Source organism: Lissotriton vulgaris, chromosome 10, assembly GCF_964263255.1.
Source record: "Lissotriton vulgaris chromosome 10, aLisVul1.2, whole genome shotgun sequence".
NCBI lineage: Eukaryota > Metazoa > Chordata > Amphibia > Caudata > Salamandridae > Lissotriton > Lissotriton vulgaris.
In genome coordinates this window covers 91780238-91795570 of record NC_141698.1, presented here as the reverse complement: position 1 = coordinate 91795570, position 15333 = coordinate 91780238, and the positions used below count along the sequence as shown (strand labels likewise).

The window sequence follows — 15333 nt, the reverse complement described above, 5'->3', positions numbered from 1 at the left end:
AGTGAAAGTGCGCCATGTGCGCGTTGTGCTCAAACAACGCAAGCCGTACACATGCACATCGCCTGTCCGGGCGCGTGCACATCTCCTGTCCCCCTTTGGAAGCTAAATCGACAACAATAGATCTCAGAGCCGCGCATGCTCTGCGTTGCTAGGCGAGACCTAAAAAGGGTAACCGTTTACAGCCTCGTTGCTATTGTCCCATTTCACTTATTGACACATCTGTCAAATTACTAGGCATAGTTTTATATAATAGGATCAAGAAGTGGGTAACAGAAAGGCAATCTTACATAACTGTCAGTATGGATTTACAAACCGTGTAGGTACAATAAGCAATGCCTGAACTTAAATCTATTTATAGGCAAGCACCCAATAGCCAAACAAACACAATTGTATCTTGCATTTATGGATTTGACTTCAGCATTAGAGCTTGACTGCATGAATCGGTCAAAGCTGTAGCAACTTATCCTTTCTAAGGGAAAGGATGAAGCACTTGTACACTTTCTAGCCTATTTGCATGAAAACATGAACGCCAGAATAGGATTTCAGCTCCAATGGTGAAGTTTCTATTAAAATAAAAATCTCCTGTATATATAATATAAACGACCCATGTTGTTTATATTATATATCAATGAGCTCAGCTCTTGTTTATCCACCATTACCCTTGACGTCGCAAAGGCGAATGGAGTTTTACTCCCTGCGGTGTTAAATGCAAATGGCGCAGTACTGATGGACACCAAAAGCTCTGCGCCTTATTATGACTTGCGGCTAAGCGTATCTAGATTTCTACCTTTGATGTTGGGCCAACCCTTTTAGAAAGCACTGGCACTAGGTCATGTTTGATTCAGCTGGCTCATGGTCACCCAATATTACACATCGCAGACTAAAGCTACCCTGGGTAGGTGGCTCCCTCTTTAATTTACCTCAGTCCCCTGGGGGGGGGGGGGGGTAATTTCTACCATTTTACAGATTAATGCGACTCAGTGCGCCAGCATTTCAACATATGGGGCTGAGATATGGTATTGCAAATTGCAAAGCCATTCAGGTGGAGGGAAATTGCTTTTGCAGAAAAGCCCTTTCTGTCCCTTTATCCTCCTCCCCTCTCATTTGTTATGAAGAGATGGGTTTCCCTTATATGGGCAAATGTTTTAGAGCTCTCCACTTACTTCCATGGTTATCTATTTAGAGAACTGAGGAGGCGGCCCTTACAAGAGATAATATCAGAGACTGTATTGCATGCAATAAAGGCCTTATTATACCAGGGATTCAATATGTGCAGGAAACCTTCATAGAGATCAGGTTGTCTCACGCTTTTCTGGAGCCAGGCTCCCGTGGTAGTCTAAATCAAAAGTATGTGAAAATGTTACATTTCAATCAAGCGAAATCTATTAGACAATGTGGAAATGCTAGAGCCCACTGTTGCAGTTCACTTGCGCTTGAGCCTTGACAGATGCATTGCTGAATTGCGATTTCAAATTGCGAATTCGCAATTCCCATTCATTCCTATGGGCATTTCAGCCCATAGGAATGAATGGGAATTGCGAATTCGCAATTTGAAAATCGCATTTTTTATGCGATTCGGTCAAAATAGCGATTTTTACCGAATTGCATAAGAAATGCAAAAATATTCATGCATAGGCTTTTGCGATTTCTAATTTGCGAATCGCTATTTTTCGCAAATTAGAAATCGCAAAAGCCCATATTGATGCATGTGGGCCATAAATTCTTCTTCTTGATATGTTTTTCTATATGTATTTCTGTCTTACTGTATCCTACTTTTCAATGAGATTTTATGTTATGTTATTTTAAATTGTAGTTAAATGAGTATTTTATATATTCCATGTTTTTATCTCGGAATGTGTACTATTATGGTTGCATTCTGCGCCCGAATCAAGTTATTATGATTCTGATTCTAATCCAGGAGGCATGGAATTGATCTGTTTGATTCATACAGTGCCAAAGTATGAGTCAATTTAATTTAATTCAACAAGGTTATTTTTTTTTTTTTACAATGATATTTATAATGATTCTTAGTAATCGAACACATCAAGACTTATTCTATTAAAAACGGCATTTGAAAATAAACATTTCAGAAAAATATGCAAATAAAATATCTACAAAAATTAAGTGCTTCAAATAAAGCCAGTACCCTTTTTGGAATTAACAGATTTCCAACACCCTAGAATGTATCGAAATGTCCATTACAATGCGAAGCACTGCAGAATTTGATTTACGTTTTGTAACGTTTTCACCAAATTGTTTCTCTGAAATAGCATTTAGTTGAAATGTACTGAGATGAAATGGCGTGGAACTGAAGCAACATTACAAATCACATGTACCAAGTTACATTCTTGTTGAATGCTGATTGTGATGGCATTGAAAGTAAGCCACTTATTCTCTGGTTTTAAAGCAGCAACTATGAGAACTACAACTGATATTTTAATTGGGATATGGCCTTTGCTTCTAAGATCCGTGGTTAGGCAAGCAACAGCCTTTAGTTATGGAGATTTATGCAAATTCAATCAATTAGCCGGATTGCATATGTGATGCTGAATGCAAAGTTATGACTTATGGCTTCTTTGATCGAGGTTTGAGCGGTCAGAGCATGTTCAGGGCCGGCTTTAGGGCAGTGCAACAGTGCAGCCACACCTGGTGCTGAGTTAGGGGGTGCTGTGTTAGGAATAATTCCTGGGTTTAAAAGCACAGGCTGCAGAGTTCCTTGTGTCCTGCAGTTTTCAGGCAACAATAAACTGGTGATCAGTGCTCCTGCTGGACAGACACTGGAGTTTTGTCTAGTGGCAGTTTTGACTCATCATTAAGTAGGGCAGGGGGTTAAAGAGCATTCAGCGCACAGAATTGTATTTAATGTGAATAGCTCAGTGGGTTACTGCTTTTGTCACTGAGATCGTTTTGTTACTTGTATTTCATAAATTACAATCTTAATATAGCACAGTGAGCTATGAACTGTCACTATAGAGCTACATGCAATCTGCATGGTATAGGTTAGAACGTTGTTTTATTTTCCCAATCTTTTATTATCCTAATCAGTGCTTTAAATGGGCCGGTACTGTCTGGTAATTTTGAGAGGGAGAGTACTGACACTTCTGAAGAGAAATGTACTACTTTTAATTGGAGAGTACCAGCACTTCTCAGAAACAAGCTAGTACTCTGGTACAGAATATCTGCACTTCAATTTTTCTATTTCAAGCCATGATCCTAATGTTGCTAAATAAGGGTTTGTTTGGGTAGAAATACATTCTTGTTAGTAAATCCAACCCCCACCACTGTGTATCCTGTGACACAGGTGTTTCACAGTTGTTGAGGAGCCTGTAATTGTTTTCTAACTAATTGCAAGACAATCTTCTTAGACAAAGTTCATTCTAACAAAGTTAATTTGAGACGGTAAGCATTGCTCACTATGAAAAGGGTTATACTAAGCTGGAAATTAAAATAATTTGGTTGACTCTCAGTTCATCAAAGATCAGATTCCACAAATATTTCTTTTGTAGGACCATTTTCACCTTTTCATTGCCAGCCTGAGTCACTTAGAACTGTGTTGACCATCATTTCTAAGATGACAAATTCACCAGAACAGAAATATTGGTAAACGTTTCCTGGAAATCGGTTCCTTTTGAGTAACCAATGATCCATAGTCACACCCAACATTATGTCCCTACTCTGATAGATAAACATTTATAGGATGGACATACTCTTACTTGAATTTTTCAGATCTAAAATGTTTTGCTTCTATTTCAGTGTACAAACAACACAGCACCTCCGCCTTCCGAGCCTGCAGACCAGAAAAAAGCAGCAGAGAAGCTGAAACTAACGAAGAGAGAGGTAAATAAACGCATATAAAATATGAATGCACATTTTATAGCACCAGCCTTACAGCACGCATAGATTTTATATTTTGGGAGTTAAATCCTAGCTCTAAGCAAAAAGTTAAAAAAAGTTGTAATATATGTACCCTCCCCACGCGGTCGTCACCGTAGCTTTTGAATTATTTGTTGAGAAATGCCATGAGCATGATTTGCAAGCAATGTCTTTCTTCACTCAAGGGTCCAGACCAAAACAAATTGTTTTAGATATCTACTACCAAAGGCTAGGTACCAAATTCTTGTACAGATAAGCCTAACATTTCTAATGGTCCACAAGTTCTCTCCATTTCCCCCATCATTTGCAGCATAGTATCATTTGCATTTAGGCCAGTGTTTCCCAAAGCCAGCTGCTGTATATTATTTTGACAAGCAGTAGCAACATGATTATGTTACAGGGATAACTGCTCATTTGCTTGTCCTATACGTTGATCTTGTATACTTCAATAATTTCTGGAAACCTGTGACATTATATTTTTTATTGTGAACATAAAAACGAATAACTTCTCATTTCCACGCCCAACAATAAATCCAATCGATCCAAAAGGTTGCTCTAGAACATATTATAACCATATTATATTGCACATGACACACTCAACTTCGGTCAACTTACCCCTTTAACATTCACACATCAAGCATAAACTCACAAGTCTTGCAATAGCATTGTCACCATACACAAGTATACCCTGCAGCTCACACTGATTGCAAAATTCTACACTGTAGCTCAGTCACAACTGAGCCCTGATGAACTCGCCAATATTGGAACAGATCAATCTCCTCAGGAAGTTTGAGCCCTTTTTGGACACTCAACTACTTTCTTAATATCTCAGTTCACCACAATCACTTACATTAAATCAATTGTCATCACAACTGTCATCTCCTTGAGCTAATTATAGCTGTTTCTTCTAACCTGATCTGAGCATCAACCCATCCCATTCTACATCCAAGCAAGGTAGCCCCACACAAAGCACAACTCAAGCTAACTAAAACTAGAAGACACCTATTAAAGAACTACACAGCCAATACTCTCCACCAAGCACACATTTCTCTCCTCCTTCTACATTTGACACCAACATCACATTCCAGGTGCTAGTTGCTACCCATGGCCCAAGCACAAATAAAAGCAGAGGTAAAATATCCACTTTTTCCAGACAAACAATAGCTCCATAGAAATGAAAGACTCATCCACAAATTCACAAAGATCTTGCACAGTCCTTCATCACTCTATAAAATCTACTGCACTCCGAACAGCAGACAAAACTTGCAAAAAGAACATCACTACAGCCAACTTACTGCCAACAAACAAAAGCAAAGGACTCTAAATGGCTACTAAATATCACATTTATCCACATAATCCTCAATTGCTTACAGATAAAACAAACATCCACAGATATAGCTCAACTGACATTATCAGTGGACTGCTCCCTTCCCTGCACAGCTCCGCCTGGTAGCTGCTGCCCGAGCTCCCTGCTGCTGACCATCTGGCCCTCTAGTCAGTGGTTCAAGACACTCCTTCATCGCCAGGTTCTCGCCTACATCTCATCCCTGGTTGTCTAGTGGTAGAGTGTCTCTGCTCTGCTGCTGGGCTACCCTCTATCGCTCTCTTCTGCCTTTCTATAAATCCTTTCACCTCTTCACATTTTTTTCGACTTTTTTCTTTTTCTTTTTCTTTTTCGCACTGCTTTGTGACTTTGCCCCTGTTTCTGCGATCCCCGCGGCTCCGCCCTCCTCCAGGGGTACTTTTGCACTCCCCTCTTTTTTCCCCCTTCCAGCTGTTCAGCCCCGCATACTTCTTAATGGCGGCCGCTGTGCTGACATGCTGCTGGTGCGACAAAGGCATGCCAAAGCCAAGACTGTCTGCGCCCATCCTTGTCTGGACCACTCTCAAGGCCCCTGATTCTCAGACCATTACGATGCCTGCACCCCCCAGGCCCGCAATCCAGATGCAACATCACTTGCCACCTCACATCGCCTCGCGACCCCCATAGCCCTGTCTCTTGCCACCACTGCAGCCGTATCCAGCTCGTCACTACAGCTCCTCCCACCAAAGGATCGACCCACAGCATACCCGGCTGTCTCAGCTGCATCCTCCTCAACACTTGAACCCTCCATATACACGCCACAGAAATCTGGTCCCATCGCCTTCCTCACGGAAACCTGAATGAACCCCAGCTCAGCCCTGGACATCACCACCACCATCCCCAACGGATACAAGGACATCCCCAAGGGTCGCACCATCAATGCAGGAGGAGGCATCGCCATAGTCTACAAAACTACCCTCTGCCTGACCACCCACTCAGACGACCCAACGACAAGCACAAAACTCCTCCACCACCACTTCCAGGTCCAGACCAAACACAACTCCACCCTCCATGGCGCCCTCATCTACAGAACTCCTGACCCTCCTACCCTTCATCGGCGCCATCTTTGACTTCATCGCACCCCAGGCTCTCACATCCACCAACTACATTCTAGTCGGCGACCTCACTTTTTACCTGAACTACCCTAACAACCTGAACGCTGCATCCCTCCTTGAGAATCTTGCCAGCGTAGGACTCAAGCAGCTAGTCACCTCTCACCAATGAGCAGGACACATGCTCGACTTCCGGCTCCAGAACGAACCACAGCACGGAGGCCGCCCCCCCTCACTGCCACAGACAACTGCTCCCTCCTTGACTAGGGTGAAACAGCAGCCCTCACCCTACAGGACCACTCAGCCACATTTGACACCGTCTCCCACTGCACCCTAATCACGAGACTCCAGGACGCCGGCATACCCAACAAAGCACTTGAGTGGATCCCCTCCTTCCTTAGATGCGTAGTGCCCCAGGACTTCTCCCTGAGACCCACCCTCTTCAACGTCTACATGGCCCCACTTGCAGCCATCCTCAAGAACCACAGTCTCCTACGCCGACGACACCCAGCGGATCCTTCTTCCTCACCAAATAACCCACTGCCACCAGAGTCAACTTCCACAACGAGATGAAGCCCGTCGCCACCTGGATGAGAAACAGTTGCCTCAAACTCAACTCGGACAAGACCAAAGTACTCATTCTGGGTCCCACTCCCTCAGCTTAGAACAGCTCCTGGTGGCCCACTGTGCTAGGAACACCACCCACACCCACGGACCTTGCGTGAAACCTCAGCATCATACTGGATTAGTCACTCACAATGAACCACCAGACCAAATCAGTTTCCTCATCATGCTTCCACACACTCAGCCTGCTTCGCAAGACCTGCAGATGGATCCCCACTAAATCCAGAAAGACGGTCACCCACACACTCATCAGCTGCAGATTCGAATACGGCAACGCACTGTACGCCGGCGTCACCCAGAAACACCTAAGGAAATTACAGAACATTCAAAACGCCGGAGCAAGACAGGTCCTCAACATCCCCCGCTGCAGCCACATCACCGAACACCTGTGAGAACTCCACTGGCTCCCAATCAACAAGAGTCTCGTTCAAGTTCTTCACACCTGCCTACAAAACTCTCCACAACACAGGACTAGCGTATCTGAACCACCGTCTCTCATTCCACTTACCCACCAGACACTTCCACTCTGCCCAACTAGCCCTGGCCATGTTCAATGGATCTGCAAGACCAGAACTGGAGGAAGATCCTTCTCCTACCTTGCTGCAAAGACCTGGAACACCATGCCTCTCCACCTCAGGCAAGACCTGTTGCTGACCGAATTCAGGAAGGATCTTTAGACCGGGCTCTTTGACTGAACCCCAGTGCCCGGATGGATCAGAAGCCCCCTCATCTGCCCCCTCAGTGCCTTGAAACCCTGATTGATTGAACTTTTCACCCAGTAACCAAACATGACTGTAGAGCATGCAGACAACAATAATACCAACAGTGATGAATCACACATAAATCATTGTAGCTCTTGAGCATGACAGTCTTTCCAGCCTTTGACCTTCCAAGCTCTGATTAGTTTCATAAGTGCACTAATAACAACGGCTTATAATTACCAAATCCTGTATGCTTCATTTAGCAAAAGACCTTGTACTGATACTGCATATCTCATCAACTACATCAGTACCTCAGAGGAATCTTTCAGTCCTCCCTCTAGACAAGCCTATCCTATCAGTCATAGTTGTGCTTTCAAGGTAGCACTGAAACTGCAACTATCTAGGCAGTTGTCAATGCATTGAGTAATATCAATAACAACAATCCCTGCCTGCTACTTTGCCTTGACGTATGAGTGTCTTTCAACCCTGTCAGCTTCCAGCTTCTGTCAGAAACCTTTACTCCCACATTAGCTTAACTAAAACATTTCCAAACTGCCGCGCGTCCTTTCTGTAAGATACACATAAATGTATCCAAAGGAACTTTTCCAAATCCTCATGTAAGTGTGCAGCCTGTGGTCTTTCCCATGGTTCAACACCTGACCCATGCTATTTACCCTTCTTAGAGAGCCTGTAGAAATATAATATCTTAATTCTTCAACATGCAAATGAAAGAAAACTCACAATATTGGCAGCTAACTTTCTTTATAAACTCAGGTCATGCCTGAACAGTCTTCAAAGCTTGATTTGGAACCACTACCTTAAGCTCCATTCAACCAAGACAACAGTGGTCCTGATAATCCGCACCACACGTATATTACTGGTATACACTAGCAGTGCAACATGAATCTTGAGAGCTTCACATCATGGCTCTGCTTTTGTATCAGGCCCATAGTTTTCTAAGTAGACACCATGCTATATTTCACAAATCATGTCCAGAGAATGGCAGTCATTGTGATAGAGACTTCTAACCGCAAATTCCTCACCTAGAATATTGCCCAGGCATCAGACTGGATCTGGAAAATCATAATGAGTTCAGCTGCATGCCGAAAAGTTGTGAATATCATCTCCATTTCGGAGCTGTCCTTGCCAGAAGGGACAACAAAGTGCCCATCTAAGTGCCACCCTAGCACTGTCCTTAGGTCCTTTCTTTCTGCGGAACCGCTTGGATCCAGAGAGAAACCTCAGTCAATTTTGATCAACTTTTTGAGATTTTTTGACTAACCTTTTTTGAGTAAATTAGTCCCAGTGTGCTAGTGACATGTCCCCCACTAAATCTACTGGGTTTAAACCTGGGGGGAATGTCACAGACAGATGTCTGTGTCTGATCCTTATTTGGTCTATCTCTGGTGCCTGGAGTTGAGCCATGACTCTAAAGCATGCGGAGAGAGCAAATCGATGCTCTCCAGGGCAATTCACGAGTGGACAATGAAGCTACTGGCAGCGGAGCAGAAATAGACTCCGCTGCTCTCTGCCCCAGTCCCTTTCATGGAGCCGGCCGCTCTCGGGCCAGTCTTAGAGCCGTTTCCGTGGAATGTTTTCTTTGTGGTCAAAGGCTTCTTCCGCCAAGTTAGGTAAGCCAAAGAAGTACTCAAAAAAGAAGTGAAAGCATTTACGGCTTTGCCCTACATATGCCATGCTTCTAGGCTTCACTTATTCACTCCACCTTTGACGCAGCATCAGGGCCCATTCTGCACTACCCTGGGTTCACTGGAGTGATTCAGCTGAATTAATAGAATTCTATGATGCCATGCATGCCATCTTAAAGCCATCGACTCCCTGTGGCATGCCTTTGCACCCCACAGAGGTAAGAGGTATCCTGGCTGGGTGACCACTGGAGGGTCCCCCTCCTGACAGCAGCTGGGTCCTCAAGATCCATCCTGGATCCAGACCTATGCCAACACAGGTCCCTTCTTCCACCATGGCTCCCCAATGATGCTCGATGGTTTTGAGCCCTTCCTTATACCCAGTTTCGACCTGGTGCTGCCCCAACTCCACTCAACGTTGTTTCTGGAATCGCCCAGGCCCTATCAACCACTGAACTTCCTGCGGCTTGATATATCAATTCCACCCTGCAGGGGGAGATGAGGAGGACTCTGATCCAGCTGAGAGCTTTCACGGGGGAGATAGATGACACCAGTGGGTTGGACACTTCCCTATACTCTGACATGCTTTCCCCTTGCATTATTTGCCACGGTGATGTACAGGGCAGTACAGGTTGTTCACCTGTGACTTCTTTCAGTCAAGTTCAAGACGACCATCCTGACTGAGGTGCTTCACCCAAGAGCTGGCTCGGCTGAGCCCTTTCTTCCATTCAAAGAACCCTCCCCGAAGTTCTCCTAGGGGCCTGGGCCAAACCTTCCACAGGGACCCCTGTGCACTGCATGATTGCCTGATTCCATCCCGCCCCCAGAGACCCAGTCTTCCTCCCCAGCACCTCGAGTCTCACCTGAGAACCTTTAAGACCAACCATTGCGTACCCATCCACTCCACTGGACAGGGAATACAAGAGGGTGGACACCTTTGGGAAGTACATCTTTACCACCACCAGCCTAGCTTTGCGGTCTGTGAAGAACACATGCCTCTTGGGCCAGTATGCCAATGTTTTAAGGGATTTGTTTGAAAAGCGGATTCCTATGCTTCCCAAGGAAGGCCGTACTATCCTCATCTAAGCCTTGTGGATGGTCGGGATGCAGCAAAGTTCGCCATCAGATGCGGGCGGGACACAACAGACTCCCTAGGCAGAGCCATAGTCTCCATAGTGGTATTGCATCATTATGCCTTGCAGTCCAATGGGTTTTCGAGGAATGTCCAGGCTTCATTGATCAACATGCCCTTCAACGGCTTCTGCCTATTTGGTGATAAGACTGACACAGCTGTCAACGCTTTTGGGAGAGCTTGGTCACTGCCAGATCTCTTTGGCTTTCTCTATCTGCCTGGTCTCAGCAGCAGTCCTTTCACTCTACTGTGGACTTGGTTGAGGCACCTTTGGACATCCGGTCTACCAGCCCTATCCTATAGTACTGCAACCTGCCCAGCCCTTTTGTGGACGGGTCCGCTGATCCCATAAAGGACTCAAGAACCAGTATCAGCAAGCTATCCAGCCACGCCAACTCTCCAGCAGCTGCAACTTTGAATCACCTTAGTGCAATCTCCATCCAACACAGCCATCACATTGGTGGCAGGACCAGGTACTACCTGCCTCAACGGTCTAACACTACCTCTGACAACTGGGTGCTCCAGGTTCTGCAGAAGGGGTACGCTATCCCATTTGTTGAAACTCATCAACCTTTGCCACTAAGCAAAGAATGGCTGGTGGAGGACCACCCCTCCTTGCTCCATCAAAAGGTGCGGGCTCTTTAGGCCAAAGTAGATATCAAGAGGGTGCCTCTTCCAGAAGTAGGTCTTCGTTACTATTTCCACTACATTCTGGTGCCAAAAAAGGATGGAGGACTTCAGCACATCCTAGCTCTGCGCCCTCTCAATTTCTTTCTGCTGAAAGAGAAATTTAAAATACTCATCCTGGCCCAGGTTTTGTCTCATCTGGCCTCCTGGAGACTGGATAGTAGCGTTGGCCTTGCAGGGCGCTAATTTTTCCATCCCTGTCCTGCAAGCCCACAGGTGTTACATGTGGTTCACTGTGGTCCATGGGCATTTTCAGTTCCCTGTGCTCCCTTCAGCTTCACCAGCACCCCTCAAATGTTCACGAAAGTGATGGCAATGGTTGCAGCCCAGCTCCAGAGGTCTGGGATTCCAGTCCTCCCCCACAACGGTGACTGGCTGTTGAAGGGCAGGGCTTGCCACAGGCAGTCGCCACCCACCTCCAGAGTACGGCACACGTTTTATACTCTCTGGGATTCACTATCAACATGCCAAAGTCACACCTGACTCTTCAGACACTCCCTTTCATCTGAACCATTCTTGATACAGGGCAGTTCCACACCTGTCCTTTGCAGCAGAGAGTCCAGGATATTTGCACTATGATCCTGATGTTTCAGCCTCACTCCTGGATTTCAATGAGAACCTTGGCTCTATCTGTTTGCCACCACCAAGAATGCACACTGCAAATACTTCTCATCAATGAAATTTCCTTTTTTTTTTTTTTAAACTTTTTTAATATTGCAAGATAAGACATACAGCATAATGAATCAAATATATACATCCTATAACAATAAATTGACATAATATTAACTTTGTTTTACATTTTAAAGTAATCAAAAAGGGTAACAGAAAGGATAAAAGAAAGAGTATAAAGACAGTTTATTACTTATTAAGTGGCTAAGAAAGAAAATGCTTAAAGAAGGCAAATAGTCTTCTTTAACTAGAGATCCCCACTCTTTATACTTCAAAAAATTGTTTTCAAATCCTTTCTTTTTTGTTAAAGGCTTTTGGACCTCTATGTTTAGCTAGTGTGAGTTCCATAATTCTTACTTCGCTAACCAAAGCACGCCATTCTGCTACATTTGGAGGATCCTTAGATATCCATGTCCTGGCTATAACTAATCTTGCACATGCAAACAGGATAGTAATAAGATCTTTATTGAGACAATTAGTTTCTTGAATATCTAGTAAGACAAAGTGTGCAGAAAGTGCCGGAATTATTATCTGATTGGTTTTTAAGATTTCAGTTATTCCATTCCAATAAATAGAAAGTGCAGGACAGGAGAATAGCATATGTTCGATTCCAGCAGCATATAGATTACATTTTGTACATTTAGTTTTATCTGATGTAGAATTCCCCCTGCGTCCATGAGGATATTCTTTGTGGTGTATAGTAAAGCTCTGTAATTGTCCTATATGATTGCAATCTAAGATTAGAGGAATGTACTATATCATTTAAGTGTATTAATGCATTTGCAATCTGTGTTGAATTTATATCCAAATGTAGTCTTCGAGACCAGTTTGATGCAATTTTGGTCGTATTCTCACATTTATCCTTGATTAAGTGTTGATAACCCATTTTTATTAATGATTTTGTTTTATCAGAGTAAATACACTCTAAGATATCCGACTGAGTGACTTCCGTTATTTTCATTTTGTTATGAAAGAAGTCTCTCATTTGTCTATATTTAAAGTGCATATCATTCGTTATACCGTTTGTTATTTTCAGGTTTTCAAAGTCTAGCAGCCCATTTGATCCATACAGGTCTCCTTGTGTATTTATTCCGTGTCTGACCCAGCGATTTCCTGTCCCATCCGAGAAAATATCCGGGACACCTGGGTTGTTCCATAGTCTAAGTTCGGCATTATAGAATGAGCTTTTGCTAATATGCAGAATTTTGTCCCAAATTTTTATAATGTGTTTTGCAGTCTTGAATTTGACCCGCTTAAAATAGTTCGGATCGTGTACGCGAAGCAAGAATTGATTACAGTCAGAACCTAACATATATTGGTGAAAAAATAGAGGTGTCTCATTTTTTAATAAACTCCTTATTCGACAAAAAAAGGTGGCTAAGAAATAGAAATTAAAGTCCGGAAAAGCAAGTCCCCCTTTAGGTAATGGCAGATTCAAAAAATGTATGGCCCTTCGTGCTTTTTTATACCCTCAAATAAAGCTGCTACAAATACCATCTAACATTTTTTTAAAAAGTTTATTCGGTTGAAGTGGTATAGCCCTAAACAAGTAGAGTAGTTTAGGTAGTATTTTCATTTTTATCAAATTAAGTCGTCCTAGTAGACTAAGAGGGATTTTATGCCATTTTTTGAGACTTATGGTAGTTTCCTTTAGAAATGCTTCGTAATTCAATTCCAAATTTTTTCCCAATTTGGCAGCTAATTTAATTCCTAAATATACAGCATTTTGGCAAGTGTCATAGATATGTGCATCAGGTGTATAGTTGACGATAATTTGAGTTTTACTCACATTGAGTTTATACCCAGATATTTTACCATAATTTTGGGCTTCGTTGATGATCTCTGGCATAGCTTTATTGATGTCTGTTGTATATATTGCAATATCATCAGCAAAAGCAGTTAGTTTGAGGACTTTGCCCCCATGGTTGACTGGGATAATATTAGCTTGATCATTTAATGCATTTAAAAAGGGTTCTAAAGAAAGAGCAAAAAGTAATGGGGAAAGAGGACAACCTTGTCTTGTTCCTATTCCTATCTTAAAGTTGGCTGAATCTTTACCTCCGTAGCTTATCTTGGCCAGTGGTTCATCGTATAGTGATCTTACCTAATCTAAGTATGGCCCAGATATTCCCATTTTCTTTAGTACTTCCCACAAATAATCCCACCCCACTCGGTCAAATGCCTTTTCCGCATCTAACATAATCATACCGAGCGGGATGTGGGTAGTTTCTGCTACATCGAAAGCTGTGATTGACGTATTTTCATGTGCAGTGGTGTCTCTACCAATTACAAAGCCATGCTGTTGTAAATTAACCATATCTGGCATGATGGGGGGCTAAGCGATTGGCAAGAATTTTAGAGAAGATTTTTACATCTGAATTGAGCAAAGAGATTGGGCGGTATGATCCGCACTCTTTTTCAGGTTTTCCCTTTTTCAGAAAAAAAATTATTTTAGCAATTTTCCAAGATGTTGGTGCTTGTTTGGATAAAAGAATTGAGTTTACCACGTTTTCTAATAACGGTAGTAGTTCTTGGGCGCAATGTTTATATATTTCCATAGGCAGACAATCTTCTCCAACCGCCTTCCCTAAAGGTAGATTATCGATTGCACGTTTTATTTCGGCTGAAGTTATTTTTAAGTTTAATTGTTGGAGAACTTCTGTGTTTGGCGCCCTATGTGATGTTGAGTATTTATTAAGATATTGTGTTATTGCTATTTTAGATGGTGTAGTTTCCGGTGTATAAAGTTTTTGGTAAAATTTAACAAATTGATTCAATATTTGATCAGCCTGTTCATAAGTGTGTAAATCTGCACCTATTATTTCCTTAATTTTAGTTTTGGCTTTTTTATCCGCAGTTTTAAAAGCTAGTATTTTGCCAATACGGTCACCGCCTTCATATTGATCAAGTTTGTACTTGTGTATTTTTGCACTATATCTTTCTCTCAGGATTTTCTTTAGTCCTGCTTGTAGTTCAACTAGTATTAATCTGATCTTATCGATGTTGCATTTTGAGTGTCGTGTTGCAACGGCAAGTTGTAGTTCTGTATCTAATATAATAGAGGTCAGTCTTTTGTTGTCTTTACGACTCTCTGCGTTTAGCCTGAGTATATATTGTTGAGCAAACCCCCTAATGCTACATTTGCATGTATCCCATACGATGTTAATACTAGCAGAGTTGATGTTTATTGAGATAAACTCTTGTATATGTTTATTTAGTAGTGTTATGAATCTTGTATCAACCAGTGTGTGTCTTACGAATGTGAAATTTCATGGTTCTTTTTTTGGTCTTTTATTACAAGTTCAAATATCAGAGGATTATGGTCTGAAGTGATTTTTGGGCAAATTTCAATTTCGCAATTATCTATTGTTTGATCCGAGGCCCATATCATATCTATTCTAGAGCAAGATCTATGTGGCGCAGAGTAGTGGGTAAAGCCTGCTATCAAAGGATGTTTTGTACGCCATACATCTCTCACATTGTTTAATCTTGCTAATTCTAGAATTGCTGCTCTAACTTTATGCATTCTTTTATAGTTACTTTGCCCAGTAGAGTCTATTTTATAATCAATGACACAATTAAAATCCCC

At 42.7% G+C, this 15333-nt stretch overlaps 1 protein-coding gene across 1 annotated transcript in view; it reads left to right on the top strand.

The window, feature by feature from the left end:
• BAIAP3 (BAI1 associated protein 3) overlaps positions 1-15333 on the top strand; it is a 564909-nt gene that overhangs the window by 176749 nt on the left and 372827 nt on the right. Inside the window, exon 3 of the mRNA XM_086940582.1 lies at positions 3754-3837. Coding sequence (XP_086796708.1) covers positions 3754-3837 — 84 coding nt within the window. The remainder of the gene's footprint in view (positions 1-3753; positions 3838-15333) is intronic.